The sequence below is a fragment of the Talpa europaea genome, assembly GCF_964194135.1.
Source record: "Talpa europaea genome assembly, chromosome: 5".
Taxonomy (NCBI): Eukaryota; Metazoa; Chordata; class Mammalia; order Eulipotyphla; family Talpidae; genus Talpa; species Talpa europaea.
The window spans coordinates 120,258,557-120,280,048 of record NC_140071.1 but is presented as its reverse complement, the minus strand read 5'-3'; the positions used below and the strand labels follow the sequence as shown (position 1 = coordinate 120,280,048).

Here is a 21,492-nt window from a genome sequence, read left to right as displayed (position 1 = left end):
TATGCCATCATTTTTAAAACATGCAACCAGTTTACAAAATAAAGAATATTGTATGCTAGAGACCTTTCGGAATAACTCAATAATGCTTTATTTGATTTTTAATATTTTTTAACGTTTCCATATAAATTTCCAAAATAGGGAAAATAGAAATGTTATTTTCTACAAAATGTAGTCTTTGTGCACCTAAATGTAGTCTTTGTATGCCTTTGCACACTGAAACGCCTCTAGTGTCCAGAGTGACTTGGAATTGTGCATTTGGGTACCTGGCAGTATTAAAGTTTTTCTGTTACTTTATTCTGTAAAATCATTCTCTCCCTAACCATAGTAGGCATGTTTTATTGGTTATAAAATCTCTGTTACAAATTTGTTTGAAATTAATTTTTTTGTTTTATTTTAGAATGGCAGAATTTGGTGACATATGGAAGCTTTTTGAACTTGGCTTCCTGTAATGACCCGTACGTCTTTATGCAGAGACGAGAAAAGTACTCCACAGATGTTCAGAAAGGAGGACAGGGATCACAGACCCTCAGAGTAGAAAAGGTACCATCAATTGATGAAGCAGGTAGGTATACATCTTTTTAATCTCTTTTCTCCTGTATATTGATAGAGTTTGTAGAAGGTTATTCCTTAAATGTTTATAGAACTTGCCTATAAAACTATCTAGACTAGTGTTTTCTTTGCCAGGAGCTATTAAACTGTTATTTTAATTTGTTAATTTTTCTATTTCTTTTTGACTCAGTGTTGGCAAATTCTGTTTTTTGTTTTTTTTTTTTTAGGAATTTGACCACTTAAACTTAATTTTTAACTTACTGGAGTGAAATTCATGATACTTTATTTATACTTAATAGTATATGTACTTCCATCCTTTCGTATTCCCAGTGGTGGTTATCTTTTTATTATATTGCCAGAATTTTGTGCATTTTATTTTTTCAGGACATTTTTTACTTTGAAATTTGTATGTTTGTTTGTTTCCCTTTTTATAATATCTATTTTTATCTTAATTATATCCCTTTTTCTTCCTTTTGCTGTTTATTCTGCCAATTTTTAACTATCAGATATTTTGTTCATTCATTTTGAACCTGATTTTTTCCTAAAGTGGGCTTTTAAGCCATAATAACTCTGGTGGTAAATTTGACAGTCATTCTCCCTTGTGGTTCTCCCTAATTTTTTGCTTTATATATTTTCCTTGTTATTAAATGCATATTTAGGATCGGTAAATTTCACCAATGAATTATACCTTCTGTCATTATGTAACAATTGTTTAATTACATCTTCATTTTTTGTTATTAATACTTGCCTGCTATAGCTTTTCCATTCTTTGACTTTAACCTTGTTTTGTCCTAATTTGATTATCTTTTAAAAAAACTTTTTTTTAAGATTTTATTTATTTATACAAGTACTGGATACAGTCAGAAGCGTGGGAAGGTGAGAGAATTTACCAGAGCCAGAGCAGGGAGCAGAACAGGCAGACTGATGAAGTACACTGCTGAGGGGAGCAGTGGGCGCCGCAGGAGAGGTCTGCGTGCCATGTGGGACCCTTGCCCGGCACCCGGGGATTGAACCGGCGCTGCGGAGGCTGCGGGAAGCTTCGCAGCCCAGCGTTCAACCCCTGCGCCACTGGGGAGGCCCTTAAAATTTTTTTTTTAATTTTATTTTTATATTCCCCATACAATTGCAATCCTATTTTGACCCCAATTCCTCCTTTCCCCGCCCCCCCCCCAAATTTTTTTTAAGATTTATTTATGCATACAAGAGCTGGAGTACAGGCCAGAGATGGGGGGCTGAGAGGATTCACCAGAGACAGAGCGGGGAGCAGAATAGGCAGATTGAGTGAAATACACTGGCGAGGGGAGCAGCAGGCGAGTCAGGAGAGGTCTGCTGTATCATGTGGGTTTCTCCCCAGCTGGCCGGGGATCAAACTTGTGCTGCAGAGGCTGTGGACTGCTCCACAGTGCCGTGCTCAACCCCTTGTGCCACCAGGGAGGCCCGATAATCTTTGTTTTTTAACTCAAAGTTTAGTCTATTTACATTTGCTGTAGGGCCTCTGTAGTGGCACAGGGGTTAAAGTCAGCACTATCAAGCTGTTGGCAGCCACTGCAGTGCGAGTTCGATCCCCAGGCAGGGAGTAACCCATATGGTGATGCACACCTCTCTTGTCTCGCCCATTGCTCCCCTAACAGTGTATTTCAGTAGATCTGCCTGTTCTGCTTCTCCCTTTGTTCTTCTGTCTCTGGTGAATTCTCTCACCCTACCCCGCAACTCTGGCCTACACCCCAGTTCTTGTATGCATAACTAAAAATAATAAATCTTTAAAAAAATATATTTACTGTAATCACTAAATGTTTGGTCATATTTCTGCCACTGTATCATGAGCTTGTGTGTGTGTGGTTTTTAATTCCTCTTTTGCTTTTTAAAATTTTTTCTTTTTTCCTCATTTAGTTATTCCCTCTCCCCCATAGGCACATACATTTGAAAGTTTTATATGTGAATGTGCTTCAGAATCTAAAGGTAGTTAAAAAAGTTTACTTTTCCTTTTGAAATACACAACTTAGAATTATCCCGTCTTGCCTCCCCTATGAGGCCCCCTTCCCAACTTACATGGTGTTTTTTGGCTAGTATTTTGCATCTGTTCTGCTTTTCTATAATACGTATTTTGACCTATACTTATATTTTATATAGGTCCTGCTTTCCCTTTGTTTTTAAAAAAACCTCTTCAGATAACTTTTTGCTAGCTTAGTAATACATTTGAAAATGTTTTATTCAGAATATTTTGAAATTCTTTGGTTTAAGCTGCAGTTTTAATGTGAAGTGACCAAGTATATATTTCTTTGTATGTATCCCATTTGGGATGTATTGGGCTTCTTCAAACTGAGAATTGGAATTTTTCTGTAACTGTGTCACTTTAGTGTGCAACATTGAAGAGAATCCTTTATTTGGTAATTTATTCAAGAAGTATTTACTGAGCGCTTTTTATATGGCAGCAATGAGAATGACTCTGAGTTCATAATCTCTATTACTGACATAAAAAATCATACAAATAAATATAATATGTGTAGTAAGTTCTGTGATAGAAGAAATACTGTGTGCTGCAGGAGCACATGGGAGAGACACCTAACTGAAAACTGAATGTTGAGTGACAGGAAAAGATTCCTTAAGAAAATATCTACCTAGGGATCTAAGAGCGCATAGGTACTGGTGAGATGATGTGGACAAATTGCAAGTAATTTATTGAGACTTAACTAGTGTATAGGGAATTTGGTGGGATCAGTAGTTTTGAAAGTAGAGGGATGAAACTAAATAGGTAAGCACTAGTCAGACCATGGTCTTTTTCATATTTGGCTCTTCCCACTGCTTTGTAGGCAATGGGAATCTATTGGAATGTTCAAGTAGAAGATCAGATTTGAGGTTTTAGAAGATAAACACCTGCAGACTTAAAAAACATTTCAAAGGAGGGAGATTTAAAGTAATAAAATGAATGTCTAAACTATGTTAATGGCATTGATGTTTTTAAGGGAGTAGATGAACTCAAGAGATTTAAGAGCTGAATAATTACAATGTGGTGATTGAATCTGAGGGGATGAAGGAAAAAGAGTCAAGTAAAGAATGATGCCTATTTACTAGATTGGACAATTGTGTAGATGACTTCATTGACTTCTAAACTTAGGAATACCAAAGGTAGAGTATATTTTAATGTGAAGATAATGATTCCATTTTGGACATTGGAATTATAGATGCCTACCTGGTTGGTGTAAGGAATATGGGTACTCAGGCTGTTTATTGTCTCTCCCTGCCAACCTCTGCAGCTGCTACTTGTGGCTTTGCTTTCCTTCCAGGTTTCATTGCCCCCATGCGATAACAGTTTATTGCAGAGGGCACTTGGGAGTATGAGCACAGGGCATGCACACCTGTAATTGCAGACACCTGGACAGAGAAGCCAGGGAGCATGGGGTGTGTGCATGTAAATATGAACACATGAGCTGAGAAGCAAGGGATAAAAGTGGAGATTCTTGGGGCTTAGGAGGCTTAGTTGCTGCCTCCCTGCCTCCTGGTCTGGTCCCCTGATTGAGCATTAAAGGCATGTTGGAGATACTGAAGTCTCCAAAATTCTCTTTTCAGCTGCCCGAATCAACAATGAACCTGCCCAGTATGGAATGGTTGCACAATAGTTGGGTATAATACTTTTCTGTGAGACATCTCTTAGCTCCATTACTATAATAGCCTTCTCCCTGTGATGTCTCTTTCCAGTCTCTTGCTTGCTCATTATGTTTCAGCCAGATTGGTCTTCTTAGAAAATACCAAGCTTGTTCTTGTTATAGGGCCTTTACTTGAGTTGTTTTGTTTTTCCAAGGTGCCTTTCTTCATGTGGCTGATCCCCTTTGGTCACTACATCTTAGTTGAAATATTCTGCAAAAAATCGCTCTTTAATCACTCAATCTCAAGTAGCTACCGTATCAGTCTTTAATATTACCCTAATATTGTTTCTCTTTGTAGGTAGCATTTAACTACTGATATTTTCAGTGTTTTATTTCTTCATTTCCCACTTGTTTGCAAGCCCCATGACTGCAGGAACCATGCTGGCTTACACCAGCAGTTTGCCCATAGTAGGGGTTTAATATTTGTTTATAGGGCTAATGCACAGAGTTCTAACCTAGGGGCAGAGATTTCATAGTAGCTATACTCAGCTGTCACCTGTGTATTTCAGTAAGGAGATAAGATCTTCTAGTACAAAATCTCTAATGAACAAGAGGCAAGTGGACAAAAAGCCTGCAAAAAATTCTTGAGGAGCAGCTGTAAGAGACAGGGAGAAAAGCCAGGGAGAGCTTAGTTTCAGGAGAATAGTGAAGGATAATAAGCATTTCAGGACTATTTTTTATTTAGATGTCTTTCACAGGGAAGATTTTACCGCTTTTTAAAGAAACCTGTATTTATTTTTATGGCAGCTGTTCTTTTTTATTTTTAAAGATTTATTTATTTATGCATTCAAGAGCTGGGGTACAGGCCAGAGATGCGGGGGGTGAGAGGGTTCACCAGAGACAGAGTGGGGAACAGAGCAGGCAGATCGACCGAAGTACTACCGAAGTACACTCTGAGGGGAGCAGCGGGCGAGTCAGAGAGGTCTGCTGTGCCATGTGGATTGCTCCCTAGCCGGGTGGGAATCATACTCGCGCTTCAGAGGCTGCAAGTTACTTCATAGTTTAGTGCTTAACCCCTTGCGCCAGCAGGGAGGCCCTATGACACCTGTTCTTAATCCTTTTCCTTAAAGTTCTATCCTCCCTTTGAGTTTACTGTACAGTTTTAGCCAATTTCTTTTCCATGTGGTGATGGAGAACTATAATTTTTGAGTGAGAGTTTGATATGAGAGGCTAAAGGAATGGAGAATTTAGTGAACTTCTAAATTTGAGAAATAGGCATATTTAATAGAGCATAAAATGAGATGATACAGGTGAATGTGCTAAGGGTGAAATATGCTAGCTCTTCTGAGGTGAACATAGACTCAGAAAAATATTTAATGTTGGTACCACTATATACACAGTGCTTGAAGTTGAAATCCATGAGTAGTTTCTTTTTTCTCTGTTGACTAGAATCAAAATGTTAATTTTATTTTCTTGTATTAGACGTATATTGTTTATTGATGGTCTAATTTTGGTCTCTTTTTTTTAGGATTTGCTTAGGCTAAATTAGATCTTGTTAGCCATCATATAGACAGCAAGTAATTGCTTGATTGAAAGATAATGTGTGTATTTAAGGATTTGAGATAGACTTTTGAATAATTCAAATCACATGATAAAGTCAGGAACAGCTCATTAAGAGGCAGAGACTTGCTAAAGAATCCTTAAGTTTTTAAGGAGCATTCAGATGTTTTAAATTTTAGGAAAATTAGTTTTAATTTTGCTAATGACAGCAGATGTGTGGCAAAGAGCCAGGCCTTGCGCTTAAAACAAACTGTCTAGAGGCATTCACGGATAGAGTATCAGGTTATTTATTGAAATCATAAAGATTCTGCTCAGTGATACTGTGTAAGTATATTAAGGTGGTGGTATGCAAAATAAGTATTCATACCTGTGTTTGAGCCATCTACTAGCATTTCTTGTTTGTGATTCTTAACATAATTAGTAACATCTAGGCAGTTTGTAATGAGAAGAATATACAGAAAATATTCTTAGAGCAGCTCATTTTATGTGATTTGGTTGAATCACTTTGATCATTGGAAAGAAGGGCTGTCTCTGAAACTTTTTTTTAAAAAGATTTATTTTATTTATTTATGCATACAAGAACTGGGGATGTAGTACAGAGGCCTGGGGGGGGGTGAAAGGCTTCACCAGACACAGACTGGGGATCAGAACAGGCATATCTACTGAAATACACTGCTGAGGGGAACAACGGGGGAGACAGGAGAGGTCTGCTGTGCCATTTGGGTCAGCTCCCTGGCCAGCGATGGCTAGTGATAGCTTGATAGCACTAAGACTTTAACCCCTACACCACCAGGGAGTCCCTGTCTCTGAAAATTTTGACAGATTTTAGTTGTTCCAACATTAGATGAATGTTGAAAACTTACTTCACCACCTCTCTTGCTTTTCTCTGCCTTGCTGTCTATTCCCCAAAGCAAAATTTTTAGAAATTGGTACATAGGTTCTATAGATAAAGATGTTTTAGAATTTGCTTACTGTGTAACTGGACAAAAATTGATAATCATTTAGCTTTTTTTATCATCTAGCTATTCAATGTCAGGTTTTACAAGCTATAGTTACTACTTGAGTAAGAGTGTTTTTTTTCTCTCTAAAATTATTCATGCGTACAAGAGCTGGGGTACAGGCCAGAGATGCAGGGGGTGAGAGGATTCACCAGAGACAGAGTGGGGAACAGAACAGGCAGATTGACCGAAGTAAATTGCTGAGGGGAGCAGCGGGCGAGACAGGAGAGGTCTGCTGCGCCATGTGGGTTGCTCCCTGGCCGGCGGGGATTGAACTTGTGCTGCAGAGGCTGCGGATTGCTTCATAGTGCGGTGCTTAACCCCTTGTGCCACCAGGGAGGCCTGAGTAGAAGTGTTTTTAATGTTGTAATAAGCCATTGAAACCTACTTAGACGTTGGTGAATAATCAGTCTGGTAAGGTTTTCTGCAGATTTTAGTTATTAAAACAATGTTAAATCATCTCCACTGTTGATTTTCACTGAAAAATAATTAAGAAATATACTAAAAATCATAATATGAACAGTTTTGCTATTTCAGATTGTTTCACCTTTATTAGTGCTTTGTTGGCCTTTTAATTTGTTCATAAATGCCTTTGAAAAAGGTAGATCTTTGTATAGGCAGAAATTCTGATCAAGGTGATACTGTGAATAGGTATGTTGAGGTACCCCTTGTACTTCTCACTTACTGGAGTGATAGAATGTAAAAACAGAAAACTGAAGACACAGCTGGACTATATGTATGAAGTAGAACAGAACGTGTTGGGCTCTAGTTCTATAAACAGGAACCAGGAGTTTGGCTTGCTTGGAGTAATGGATCTTCAAGTGCTATTTAAATACTTAGGTGCTTGAATCAGAATCGTTGTTCAAACTTAACCAGTCCCCTGACCCCAGCCACTCCATTTGTTGCCTGAGGCTGTGTCTTGTAAAAGGCTGTGGGGTAGGAAAACTAGCAGAACAGCAACTGAAATCTATTTGCTGACTTGGAGTAGGAGTTTCAAACTGGTGGTATGAGATCTGATTCAGGACAGAAGGGTCAAATTGAGTTCTGAGCTATAGAGCATGAGGAGAACAGAGTGATATATTTTATTTAGGATAAGATGGCAAATTCCAAAGTTTAAAAATACTAAAAGATAGAAGTGGTAGCTAGCTAACTAATGCTATGGTGTTGATCATATTGTAATATATAAATGTATCAAGCCATTATGTTGTTGACCTTAAACGTACACAATAGTATATGTCACTCATATCTCAGTAAATTTTTTTAAAGACAGGCAGAATCCTAATGCTAACAAAATTAAAAAAATCAAATGTGAATATCTCCAGATGATATTAAAAGGCTGAATTGCTTTAACATAGGCTTAGTATATTAAATAAGTACTCATTGCATTCTATTCCTTTCTTACCTCAGCCTGTTGCCGCCATTCAGATTCTTCTTGCTAAACCTAATATTGTCGTAAGGTTACTAGTGATTTCCATGTTGCTAATTCAGCTTTATTTCCAGCCTGTTTTTTTCTCCCCATGAAATTTTCCCCATATCAACTCATGAATCAAATGCTATTTTTAAGATTTGTTTTATTTATTTATGCATACAAGAGCTGGGGTGTAGACAGGAGGTGTGGGGGGTGGGGGAGTGGTGTGAGAAGATTCACCAGAGACAGTGGGGAGCAAAACAGACGGAGTGACTGAAATACACTGCTGAAGGGAGCAGTGGGTGAAATAGAAGAGTTTTTTTGCGCAATGTGGGTAGCTCCCTGGTCAGGGATGGAACTCATGCTGCAGTGGCTGCTGATAGCTTCATAGTGCTGTAACTTAACCCCTTGTGCCACCAGGGAGGCCCTTTAAATGCTATTTTAAACATAAAGGCAATATAGGAAAGTGGTTAAGGTTATAGATTAATCAAAATGACTTGCCTTTGAGTCCTGACTTTGGCTCTACAATTAAAATGTTAACTGTGATTTTGGGAGAAGTTACACTTTCCTGAACATAAAGTTTGCTCATCTATAAGCTCATGATAATAGTAATGGTACCCAAAGCAGTTTTGTGAGATAAAATGATGTCTATAAGCCATATAGTACACACAGTACATGAAAAATGATAAATGACTAGTTACTATTGGTTAATTAGTAAACTCTGAGTATATAAATAGAATAAGGGTGAAATTTTTGTTAGAAAATATTTGATGCATGTAAAAGAATATATCCAATGTACATGTAAGTTACGACACATGGTAAAATCAATACTTGCAAATTTACCACTCAACCTAACAACCTTATATTATTTATCACATTTTCCTCACATTCTTCTGCACAGTGTGAACTCATGGGACTTTTCCTGAATTTTGTGTTTCCGTCCCTTGATTTTAAAACAAGGAATTAGGGTTTGGAATTTTTATATATCCCTAATTATTTAACTTGTTTTTATACTTTATTGTGGTAGTTGATTGTCTTGTGATTTACTTTTTTCATTAAATTTTTGTTGCTAAGATTTATCCTATGTGTATAGTTCATTAATTTTCATGGCGATAATTATAGCATGTACTTTTTTAGGGCTGTTGTGTGAGTTAAATGACTTAATAAATGAAAATTGCTTAGAATAGTGCTTGGCACATGGTAAGGACTTAAATAAGTCATTATTATGTTTATTATTATTCATTGCTGTATGGAATGTATGAATGTGACATGGGCTATTTATCTTGCTTATGGGTATTTGGGTTTACAGTTTGAAATATTGCAGCACAGTTGCTGTTTTGGTCATTCATACAGTTATCCTTCCTTATTCCTTTGTGCACGTTTCTATATAAACCAAGTATATTGATCTAGATGTGAAATTGCTAGGTTATAAGTATGCAACTGTATTAGAGAATGCCAACTTGTTTACCAAAATAACTATGCCTGTTTGTATTTCTACCAGTGGTGGAGGCTCTTGTTGCCCCATACTCTTTTTTTTTTTAAATTAATTAATTTATTTATACAAGCATTGGGTACAGTCAGAAGCACAGGAGGGTGAGAGAATTCACCTGAGCCAGAGCTGGGAACAGAACAGGCAGACTGACAAAATACACTGCTGAGGGGAGCAGTGGGTGCAGCAAGATAGGTCTGCGCGCCATGTGGGACCCTCGCCGGCGGCCTGGGATCGAACTGGCGCTGCAGAGGCTGCAGGCAGCTTCAAAGCCCAGCGCTCAACTGCTGCGCCACTAGGGGAGGCCCGTTGCCCCATACTCTTGCCAGCATTAGGCTTTGCCATATCTTGTAATTTTTCCTAATCTGATCGTTGTAAAATGACATTTTGTGGGTTTGTTTGGATTCTCTTAACATCTGTTAACATCTCTGCATATTAGCTATTTATATTTCCTTTCCTGGACAATTTTGTTCTTCTGCCCCTTTTTTCTAATGGGTAATTTGTCCTTATTGATTTGGAAGAATTAAATATTCTTTTTTTTTTACAACAAACTTTATTTTTATTTATTTTTTTGTTTATTTATTTGTTTGTTTGTTTATACATACAAGCACTGGGTACAGTCAGAAGCGCGGGAGGGTGAGAGAATTCACCAGAGCTAGAGCGGGGAGCAGAGCAGGCAGAAGGACTGAAGTACACTGCTGAGGGGAGCAGCGGGCGGCAGGAGAGGTCTGCGCCATGTGGGACCCTCCTCCCGTGGCCGGGGAGCAGCCGGGAATCAAACCGGCGCCGCATAGGCTGCGGGCAGCTTTGCAACCCAGCGCTCAACCGCTGTGCCACCGGGGAGGCCCAGAATTAAATATTCTTGATCTTTATTATTCTCCTTAATGGATATATCTTCTTCTTTGATGGATATATTTGAGGGTTTCTTTTTCTTTTTTTGAGGGATCTTTTGATGAAAACTTGTCCTGAATTTTAATTCAGCAGAATTTATCCACATTTCCTTTTGTTTGTTGTTTGTATGTATTTAAGAAATTTCTGCCATAAAAATATTCTATATTATCATCTATGAGACATGTAAATGCCCTAATATTTAAGTCATTGATCTACCCAGAATAGTATATGTTGTAAGGTAGATTCCAGTTTCCCTTTTTTTTCATTTCTTCTCATTTAGCGAACATATAATTGAGTGTTATGTCACAGATGCATGTAAGATATCTAAATGTTTGTTATTTAAATTAAATACTGATAAAAGTTATATAATGTTTTGTTTTGCTCCCAAAACGCTAAATTATCAGAGAGGTTGTTCATTGAAAACTGAAATTTATACATCCTGAGACTTAAAATTACTTTGTCTTTCCCAAGGAATCACAGTGAATTCATGTCCAAAGATGTCTTTATTAAACATGATACCATTCAGTTTCCTTTTAATTTTGGGTGGATGGTTGTACATTTTTTCCATTAACCACTTAATAATAATTATTTCTTCATTGCATATTATTTCTATAACAGTTTTGAGTAGAAGAATCAACAGTGTCCTTGTTTATTTCCTTATTTTAAAGAAATGCGACTCAAGTTTCATCTTTAAATACAATGTTAGTTTTACTTTTTATGGAAATTCCTTTGTATTCTAATTTTATGAAGGGGTTTGAAACTTACCTGGGTGTTAAATTTTATTCAATAATTTTCTTCTGAAACTTTAATCTGTTGGTAAGGGGAATTAATAGCTTTTCTGATAATTAACTACATTTGTATATCTAGGTTAAATCCAACTCAGTCTATGATGTATCATCTTTTTTATACATTGTTAGATTGTTAGCTGATAATAAGTTTTTAGATTTGTATGAAAACAACTTCTTATTGTAAATTTTTTTATAATTAACTTTACAGCAGAAAATATAGGTGCAGAACTCAAAGCTCCACTTACGAAACAAGAAGCTCTCCAAGTAAGAGGTAAATGTATTTTATTCTTTTTTAAAAATTATAATGGTGTTTTATTTTTTAAATAATTATTTTTAAAGATGTGTTTATTTTTGCATAGACAAACTGTGGTGTAGGGAGAGATGTGGGGGGGTGGATGAGAGGATCCCCCAGGGAGACTCTAGGATAACTTTGAACATGATACATTGTGTGCAATCACAATTAACAGTGATTAATGTGAGGCCTCCCTGGGGGTGCAGGAAGTTAAGACTTGGCACTATGAAGCTATAGGCAGCCACTGCAGCACGAGTTTGATCCCAGCCAGCGAGCTAACCCACATGGCCAGCAGACCTCTCTTGTCTGGCCTACAGTTCCCCTCAGCAGTGTATTTCAGTCAGTCTGCCTGTTCTGCTTCCCACTTTGTCTCTGGTGAATCCTCTCACCGCCTCTGTATCTCTGGCCTACACCCCAGTTCTTGTATGCATAAATAAATAAACAAATAAATAAATAAAAATCTTAAAAAATAAGAATGATTAATGTGATAGTTATAATCATCATCATCAATAAACTGGGTTAGGACAGGCCAGTGGATTTCTAGGCACTTTAAAGAAATTTTTAAAGAATTTTTTTTTTTTTAATATTTTCAAAGAGAAATGTAATTCTCTCCTGTACTCCAGAGGAGTACGAATTTTATTTTGAGTTTTAGGATTATTGGGGGAAAGAATTGAAATTCATACAAAAATAAACCTGACTTCAGATCCTTTAAAAAAAAAAAAAGGTTTTTTTTACATTAAACTTTATTTTTGAAGTGTTATTGTACATTTGACTTATTCATTAATACATTTTTAAAAAAGATTTTTTTTTTAATTTATGCATACAAGAGCAAAGGTATAGGCCAGAGGTGGGGGTGGGGGGTGAGAGGATTCACCAGAGACAGAACGGGGAGAACAGGCAACTGAATGAAATTCACTGCTGAGGGGAGCAGTGGGTGAGACAGGGGAGGTCTGCTGCGCCATGTGGGTAGCTCCCTGGCTGGGGATTGAACTTGTGCTGCAGAGGCTGTGGGTTGCTTCTTAGTGCTGTGTTTAACCCCTTGAGCCACCAGGGAGCCCCTGCTAATATACTTTATTTATTTATTTATTTATTTATTTTAAAGATTTATTTATTTATACAAGAACTGGGGTACAGGCCAGATGCATGGGAGGGTGAGAGGATTCATCAGAGACAAGAGTGGGGAACAGAACAGACAGACTGACGAAATACTCTGCTGAGGGGAGCAGCGGGCGAGTCGGGAGCGGTCTGCCATGCCATGTGAGATTCTTGCCGGCCAGCAGGGATAAAACTGGGTGCCGCAGAGGCTGCGGACAGTTTCACAGTGCAGCGCTCAACCGTCTGTGCCACCAGGAAGGCCCTGCTAATATACTTTAAACAGACCAATAATATTCATACAGTGGTTCATAAGGCAAAGTGATGGACTGTGAAGATAAAAGTTCTATGTCTGCAATATAATTCTGTCTTATTCTGTACTTGCAAATTTTTGTTTTTTAAATGCCTTTCAGTACTTCAAGAAAAATAAATATTCTTTGGAATTCATCAGCAACCCCCTAGCATATGGTCATCTTCAATTGTTTCATTGTGACTATTTTTGTTTTTCTATATTTTTTGTTTTAGTTAAAGCAGTCCTTAAAAAGAGGGAGTATGGACCAAAGTACACTCAAAATAATTTCATCACTGGTGTCAGAGCAATAAATGAGTTCTGCCTTAAATCCAGGTATTTAAAAAAAAAAACCTGACGCTTTTGTCTATCTAATCATTTTTTTTCTTAGGATGTGTAACCTGCTACCATTTATATGGAAATTTTTTGTGGCTCCATCCTAAATTGAAGAAGTATTTTTTATTCACTTAAAAAGTGTTAAATGTGTTAGCTTACTAAACTGAATTCTCCTTCAGCATTAGCAATTTTATTCTTTCCAGGCTTTATAAAAAGGAAACTTTTTCAAAACCTCTATCACAGACATATTTTAGGAGTTTTATTGAAATAACATTGTTACTGTGTGGCAGAATTATCAGTCAGATTACTTGCATATTTGTATGTTTGACTTTTCAAAATTTTGTTAATGTTTTGGCTAGCAGAGTTGATTATTTAATTTAGTTAGGTATATTTATGTTCATCCGCTAACTGTGGTACCTGTTGAATATGTATTATTTTTACTTTCTGGTACATTTTGTTACTAATTTTCTTATAATAGAGATTGAGATTATATTTGTCAAATTTTAAAATCTCCTCTGCCTTTATGTTTACCTAGACAAGCCTTATTAATGTGGCATCTACTTGATTAGAGAGATTCTCCGACCTTTTTCCCTCATGATCCCATCCTCTTTCATCAGCATCAAGAAATAAGGATTCCTATAATCAGTTTTATAACTTATATAACTATTATAACAATAATAGATGATAATATTAATATAAAACTATATTCTATATCACAAGAGTTTTTCATTTAGTTCTTGCAAGCAATTTATGAATTGAGTAGCTTAGGTATTGCCAGGAAACAAAGATGTTAGTGATGACTGAGCTCATTTAGTGAGCCTGTGACAGGAAGGAATCTGCAGTAGATATCTTTTTATACCTGACCCAACTTTTAAAACGAACATTATGAAGGCTGGTTGTTGGTTTTTTTTAGCTCTAGGTTTAATTTTTAGAAATTAATAAAATTCTATAGTTGCCAGAGTTTTATTTATAGGTCTTTTCATTGCATAGCACAATTTACTTACGAAGACCAATGATCACACGTAAGAGGCTATTTGATGAAATCTTTTGTAATTTTAAAAGATAGTATAATAATTAAATAATGTGAAATTGACATAACCTCTTAATTACTAGAAAGTTAGAAAAAAATTTTCACACTCTCTCTAGACCAATTTTTGTGTTTAAAATGTAGTCTTTTAACTGATTTTAAAAGTTATAAAGATGGATTGTTTTGTAAGATGAGGATCAATGTAGTGAATTTATCTGCTGTTAATAATCATTTTAAGTATATAAACTATATGAAATTTGAATGCTTCAACAAGTTTCTTTCTTCAGTGATTTAGAACAACTTCGAAAAATCAGACGGCGAAGTCCCCATGAAGATACTGAATCATTTACTGTATATTTGAGATCAGATGTGGAGGCAAAGTAAGAACATAGTTCTTTCAGAATTAATGTACAAGTTGGATTTGGGATTAATAGAAACACGTATTAGATAGATTCATGGTTTTTTAGATGACGTGTTTTAAAAGCAGAATATTTTCATATTTGCAAATTTGTTCATCTGTTAGTTACTGGCATCTACTAATTAACTAAAAATGTAATATATAAGAAAAATTGCTGTTGAATTTACTGATTGTTTAATTTAGAAAAGTTGCTTAAGTGCTTTATATTTTCCCTAAAGGAACTTATGCTTTGATGTAAGATTTTTATGTAGGGATGATATATCTTGATTTTAATAGGATTACAATTAAATCATTAAAATTGTCCTTTTCTGGTCAATGTGTGTATGCACAGATCTTTGGAAGTTTGGGGAAGCCTTGAAGCTCTTGCCAGAGAAAAAAAACTGCGTAAAGAAGCAGAAATAGAATACAGAGAAAGTAAGTATTTTAAATTCAAGTTCAGTGACCTAAAAATTAACTTGTAGTGAGACCTGCCCCTATCATAACAATGCACTCCCTAGTGGTTGCATACCCCATGACTTTGGCTCTAAAACTTAAGTTTTTGAGGGTCTCCCTGGTAGCGCAAGGGGTTAAGATGCAACCTATGAAGCTGTCTGCAGCCTCTGCAGCACGAATTCGATCCCCTGGCCAGCCAGGGAGCAATCCACATGGCTCAGCAGACCTCTCCTGACTCGCCCACTGCTCCCCTCAGCAGTGTATTTCAGTCATTCTGCCTGTTCTGTTCCCCACTCTGTCTCTGTTGAATCCTGTCACCCCCCCACACCTCTTGGCCTGTACCCCAGTTCTTGTATGAATAAATAAATAAATCTTTAAAAAAAACCTTATTTTTTGAAGTCTATACTTGCTTACTTCAGCTTTATTATGTGACTTTCTAAAAGAAGTATACAGTAAGTTCTTTCTTACAGAAAAATCTGTTAATTCTGCTATCATAGTCCTACTTTAATTCATTCAGCAGATATTTATCAAACATCTACTTTGAACCAGAAGCTGTGCTTAATGATTGAGGTTTTAAGACTCAGACTTTAGTCGTTTTATGACAAAGCCACCTTTATAGAATTAGGATTTTGGATAATGTGAAATGTTTTATATGATTATTTGAGATGTATATCTATTAATGATGAAAGTGATATATGTACTTGTTATTGAAAAAAGAACACCGAAATATAAAGAATAAAAGGTCTCCTTTCATTTCCTCTAATACTGTTTCATTTTTCTCCTGTTTTATTAGGGATTTCAAATTATGAATTATAGAAGAAAGTATAATTTTACTGCAACTTTTTTGGGATCATGGCTAAGATTGATTTTTTTCCCCCAAATATACCTATTCTTCAACTACTCATAATCAAATACTAAATGGCTTAGGAAAATTATCTTTTCTTGAAGAGTTCATGTTTCTTAATGTATTATGTTTAAAAGTACAAGACAATCAGTCTTAAATACAGACAGCTTAACTATAAAACTTATTCCCAGTAAAGTCATTTTGACAAGTTTAGCATTGTTTGAATCACAGGTAGTGTTAGTCAGCTTAGTATACTTTCCCATACTGTTAAGAATTAAAACAGCAGGGCCTCTCCTGTTGTTATTTTTTTTTTAAAGATTTATTTATTTATTTATACAAGCACTGGGTACAGTCAGAAGCACAGGAGGGCGAGAGAATTCACCAGAGCCAGAGCAGGGAACAGAACAGGCAGACTGACGAAATACACTGCTGAGGGGGGCAGCAGGAGTGGCAGGAGAGGTCTGTCGCACCATGTGGGACCCTCACCGGTGGCAGGTACTGGAACCGGTGCTATAGAGGCTGCTGTGAGCCTCGCAGCCCAGCGCTCAACCACTGTGCCACCAGGGGAGGTCCTCCCCTGTTGTTTTTTAAATCTTAGTGCTACCAACATAAAGGCTCACCTCCATGGCCTGAGTTTGATCCCCTGCCAGGTAGCTAAGACACATGGCCAAGCAGACCTCTCCTGTTTTTCCCAATGCTCTCCTCAGCAGTGTATTTCAGTAGATCTGCCTGTTCTCCCTACTTTGGTGAGTCCACCACCCCCTCCTCTGGCCGGTAACCCAGTTCTTCTATGTAAAAATAAATATTAACAAAAGAGGAATTTGAATTTTATAGAATTCTATAAATGCTTTACAAGCACTAAGTATGCTCATTTAAAATCATGTTCTGGGCCTCCCCTGTGGCGCAGTGGGTTGAGTGCAGTGCTGTGAAGTTGTCCGCAGCCTCTGCAGCGAGGGTTCAGCTCCCGGCCAGCCAGGGAGATACTCACATGGCATGGCAGACCTTTCCTATCTCACCTGCTGCTCCCTTCAGCAGTGTTTTCGGTCTGTCTGCCTGTTCTGCTCCCTGCTCTGTCTCTGGTGAATTCTCTTACCCTCCTGTACCTCTGGCTTGTACCCTAGCTCTTGTATAAATAAATGTTTAGAAAAAAATCTAATTAAAATCATGTGTTCCTTTAAATTCATATGTTCATGTATTGATACCAGTATTTGGCAGCACTTATTTGTAAGAACAGAAATTTTCAAATATGAAATATGACAAATCTCATTTCACATCGGCATTAATAGATCAGCATGTCTTATTGTAAGGAAGGCATACCTGTACCCTTTTAGTATCTTTGGGTAGGCTTGAGTATTGAATTGACGTAAAATATTTAACAAGAAAAAAGCATACAGATTTATTTGATACCAGTTTCATGTGACATGTTAGCCTTTTTTAAGGAAATGAAGACCCAAAAAGTAGTAAAATCTAGCTATTTTTATGCTAAGTTGAACAAAGAGGTAATTGGGAAAAAGTAACAAATATTTAGGGATGCTAAAGGAAGATAAATTATTTTGACAAGATTTGTTTTTAGAGAATTCCTCCACCTTGACTCTCCATCTCTGGTGATAAGAATGTTTCTTTCCTCTTGGTATAGGAAGGATATCTTTTACATGGAATTTACAGCGCCTACATTTAGGAAGAAAAGGAGAGGTCAGAATGTTCTTGTATCTGCTGTTTTTTAAGTGATACAGTTCCAAATAACTCTTATGCTAATGTGACATATTTTGGTGTGGCATACTCTCCCACCCTTCTCAATCAATTCTTTTTCCAACTTTATTGAGGTATAATTGACAAGAATTGTATTTCCTTAAGGTATAAAATGTTACTCTATATACATCTAACTGTGAAGTGATTATCACAATCATCTAATTAACACATTAATCATCTCATATGGTTAGCTTTTTTTGTGTGTGGTGAGAATACTTAAGGTCTACTCTTGGCAAATTTTAATTGTATGGGACCTCCCTGGTAGTGCAAGGGGTTAAGCACAGCATTGTGAAGCTATCCGCAGCCTCAGCAGCAAGAGTTTGATCCCTAGCTGGGGAGCTACCCACACGGCACAGCAGACCTCTCTTGTCTTGCCCGCTGCTTCACTTGGCAGTATATTTCAGTCAATCTGCCTGTTCTGTTCCCACTTTGTCTCTGGTGAATCTTCTCACCCACCCCCCCTCACCCCCGCACCTCTGGCCTGTGTGTGCATAAATAAATCTTAAAAAAAATTTAAGTATGCAGCACAATATAATTAACTCTGGTACCTTGTTGTACATTAGTGCCTCTGAATTTATTCATCATAACTGAACATTTGTATCCTTTGACTGGCACCTTCTCATTTTCTTTACTCTAAACCTTGACCAACTACCACCTTGCTCTGCTTCTGTGTGTTGACTTTTTTAGATTGTACACATAAGTGAGATGATACGGTATCTTTCTTTGGCATATTTCACTTAGCATAATGTTCTTTAATTTCATCCATGTTGTGGCAAAATGGCAGGAATTCCTTCTTTTCTATGACTGAATAATAACTGTGTGTGTATGTGTGTAGTACATTTTCTTCTATTAATTTATCTGTTGATGGACAGTTAGTTGTTTCCATATCTTGACTATTGAGCGTAATGCTGTGATGAGCATGGGAATACAGCTATTTCTCTGAGGTACTGATTTCATTTCCTTTTTATATTTTTTGAAGAACCTTCATCCTGTTTTCTACAACACAATCATTTTTTTAAAGATTTATTTATTTATGCATACAAGAACGGGGGTGTAGGCCAGCAGTTGGGGGGGTGAAAGGATTCACCAGAGAAGGGTGGGGAGCAGAACAGGTGGATCTACTGAAATAAACTGCTGAGGGGAGCCGCAGTCAAAACAGGAGCGGTCTGCTGCACCATGTGGGTTAGCTCCCTAGCCGGGGATCAAACTCCTGTTGCAGTGGCTGGCGATAACTTGATAGAGCTATTTCTTTAACCCCTGTGCCACCAGGGAGGCCCCATAATCATTTTTGATGATAGAGAACACTAACTTTGAATCCCAATTAAGTGAAATGTTATCCACTCCCCCAAGAGTAATTTCATTCCTCTCATTAGTAGACCTGTATTTCAAATAACTGTCCTGACATATTTTATGTTTTTATTTTATTATACTTGTTATGAAAGATAGGTAGAAATGTTTTCTCTTGTTATATCCATACCTTTATATATCCTTTATATTGCCCTTGGCCTTCAAAACATAAAATATTTCCTATCTAGGCCTTTCTAATCTCATAAAGATTTTTGTGTTAATGTAAAATAATGTGAAACTGATAGCCTTGGAATACAAATCTTTACGAGAATTCTGAGTTCTTTAACTGTATTTCTAAATTCTACACAGAACCAAAACTGTAAATTGATAATATTTCCTCTGATGAGGTGGTGAAATTTCCAAGTGAAAACTGTGAGACAATTATGGCCAGTAAAACAGGAGGAAAAGAGGTAGAGAGAATTTCTTTTTTTTTTTTTTTAAAGATTTATTTATTTGTTTGTTTGTTTATACAAGCACTGGGTACAGTCAGAAGCGCGGGAGGGTGAGAGAATTCACCAGAGCCAGAGCGGTGAGCAGAGCAGGCAGAAGGACCGAAGCACACTGCCGAGGGGAGCAGCGGGCGGCAGGAGAGGTCTGCGCGCCATGTGGGACCCTCCTTCGGTCGGGGAGCAGCCGGGGATCGAACCAGCGCCGCAGGGGCCGCGGGCAGCTTCGCAACCCAGCGCTCAACCGCTGCGCCACCGGGGAGGCCCCCTAGAGAGAATTTCTTGAGAGTATGGGAGTTAAGTATCAAGACGGTGGGTAGTACTGGGATAGGAAGGGGATGAAATAGGAGTAGAGGGTGGAGAAGATAGACAAAACCAGGACAAAGTGGCATAGTAATGGTGTGCACATTGTCTCATTGTTGGCAGTGGAAGCGCACTGCAAGTTGTCTCCTTAGTCTTTTTGTCATAACCCTGGTATTATGGCATCTTTGCTTTTAGTTCCAATAAGATGTTTTGGTTTCATCTTGTACATTTCCTGCCCCAGAGTGGTAATCAGTCATTTCTAAAAGGAATCACTTCCCCCATTTTTTTGGAAATAACATTGAGAAGGCATACAATTGGGCATTATGGGTACTCATTTTTAATAGGTTGACATCTTTTAAAGGTATTCAGTGAACAGAACAAGAAATTCTTTTTTTTTTTTCCTTAAGACAAAAATATGTAAGTTATTCTGATAAACTTACTGGATTTTTCCCACTTTGCTTTTTCTAATTAACATAATTACTTACTTGATTTATGTGTTTGTATACATGTAGAAAGAATGCAGTGCAATGTCAAAATACTGGTATTATTGCTATCAGAGTGATTAAGGTTTCTCTGATTTTTTGGTTTGTTTTTAATATAAATTTTACTCTGCGGGTAGTTAGAAATAATTTGATTTATTTTTATTTTATAATTTTCGGATTCCAAAGCTAAATATTCTAGGTAAAATATTTCAGAGAAATTATACTATATACACTTCTATTCTTGTTTTTTTTCACTCAACATGTCCTGGGATTGTTCCATTGTGGTAAATACAGACATTTCTTTATTCCACTTAAAAATACTCTGTTTTTAAGGCTATACCGTAATTTATTCTATCATTCTCCCGTAAGTGATTTCCAATCTTTTGCTGTTAAAATAATGATACTGTGAATAGCCTTCTACAGTATATTAAGGGAAATATTTAAGGTACAAAATTTGTGAAAATACATTAATAGAAAATTATTTTCTTCTGTATTTTTAAACTGAGCTAAAAATGTAGAATTGGTTCTTATGTGAAGTTTAAACCACTCACATTTTACAAGTACTATAGTGAAGAGTATCTTATCTGTTTTTCTCATTGCAAATCTAGTTTTCTCTTCATCTTATACATTTTTAAGTGTACCTTCCAGGAGTGTTGACTCTCCTTGGTGGTCTGTTGCTTGGAATTTGGCACTTAGAAATATTAAGTATATTCATATTGTTATCAAACAGAGCTCCATAACTTTTCATTTTGTACAATTGAAACTATATCTGTTGAACATCAAATCTTTGTTCTCACTTGCCTCTCCCCTAGTAACTACCATTCTATTTATATGAATTTATTCTGTGAGTTTATATGACATCTCATATATAAATGGAATCGTACTTGTCTTCTTTTACTTATTCCACTAGTGTAATGTCCTCAAGGTTCACTTATATGACAGGATTGACTTCCTTTTTAAGTAAGCTGAATGGTATTCCAATATATGTGTATTTGACAATTTGTTTATTCATCTGTTCTTGAACATTTTGCATGCTTCCACTTCTTAGTGATTGTGAATGATTACTGCTATGAATACGAATGTGTAAATATGTCTTCGAGACCATGCTTTTCATTTTTTTGATGTATATCCAGAAGTGGAATTTCTGTGTCATGTGATAAGTTTTTAA

The 21,492-nt window shown here is 36.8% G+C and overlaps 1 protein-coding gene across 2 annotated transcripts in view; it reads left to right on the top strand.

Moving 5' to 3' along the window:
* The window catches only part of SLC30A9 (solute carrier family 30 member 9), a gene marked incomplete at both ends in the record, with an annotated part of 73,781 nt that overhangs the window by 10,459 nt on the left and 41,830 nt on the right, over window positions 1–21,492 (top strand). The window contains 5 exons of one of the 2 annotated variants that reach the window (XM_084233563.1): window positions 398–562; window positions 11,479–11,538; window positions 13,177–13,276; window positions 14,591–14,683; window positions 15,053–15,135. In XM_084233563.1, the coding sequence (XP_084089689.1) occupies window positions 398–562; window positions 11,479–11,538; window positions 13,177–13,276; window positions 14,591–14,683; window positions 15,053–15,135 (501 nt within the window). Of the gene's footprint in view, window positions 1–397; window positions 563–11,475; window positions 11,539–13,176; window positions 13,277–14,590; window positions 14,684–15,052; window positions 15,136–21,492 lie in introns of both variants that reach the window. The other variant, XM_084233562.1, reaches the window with a different exon arrangement.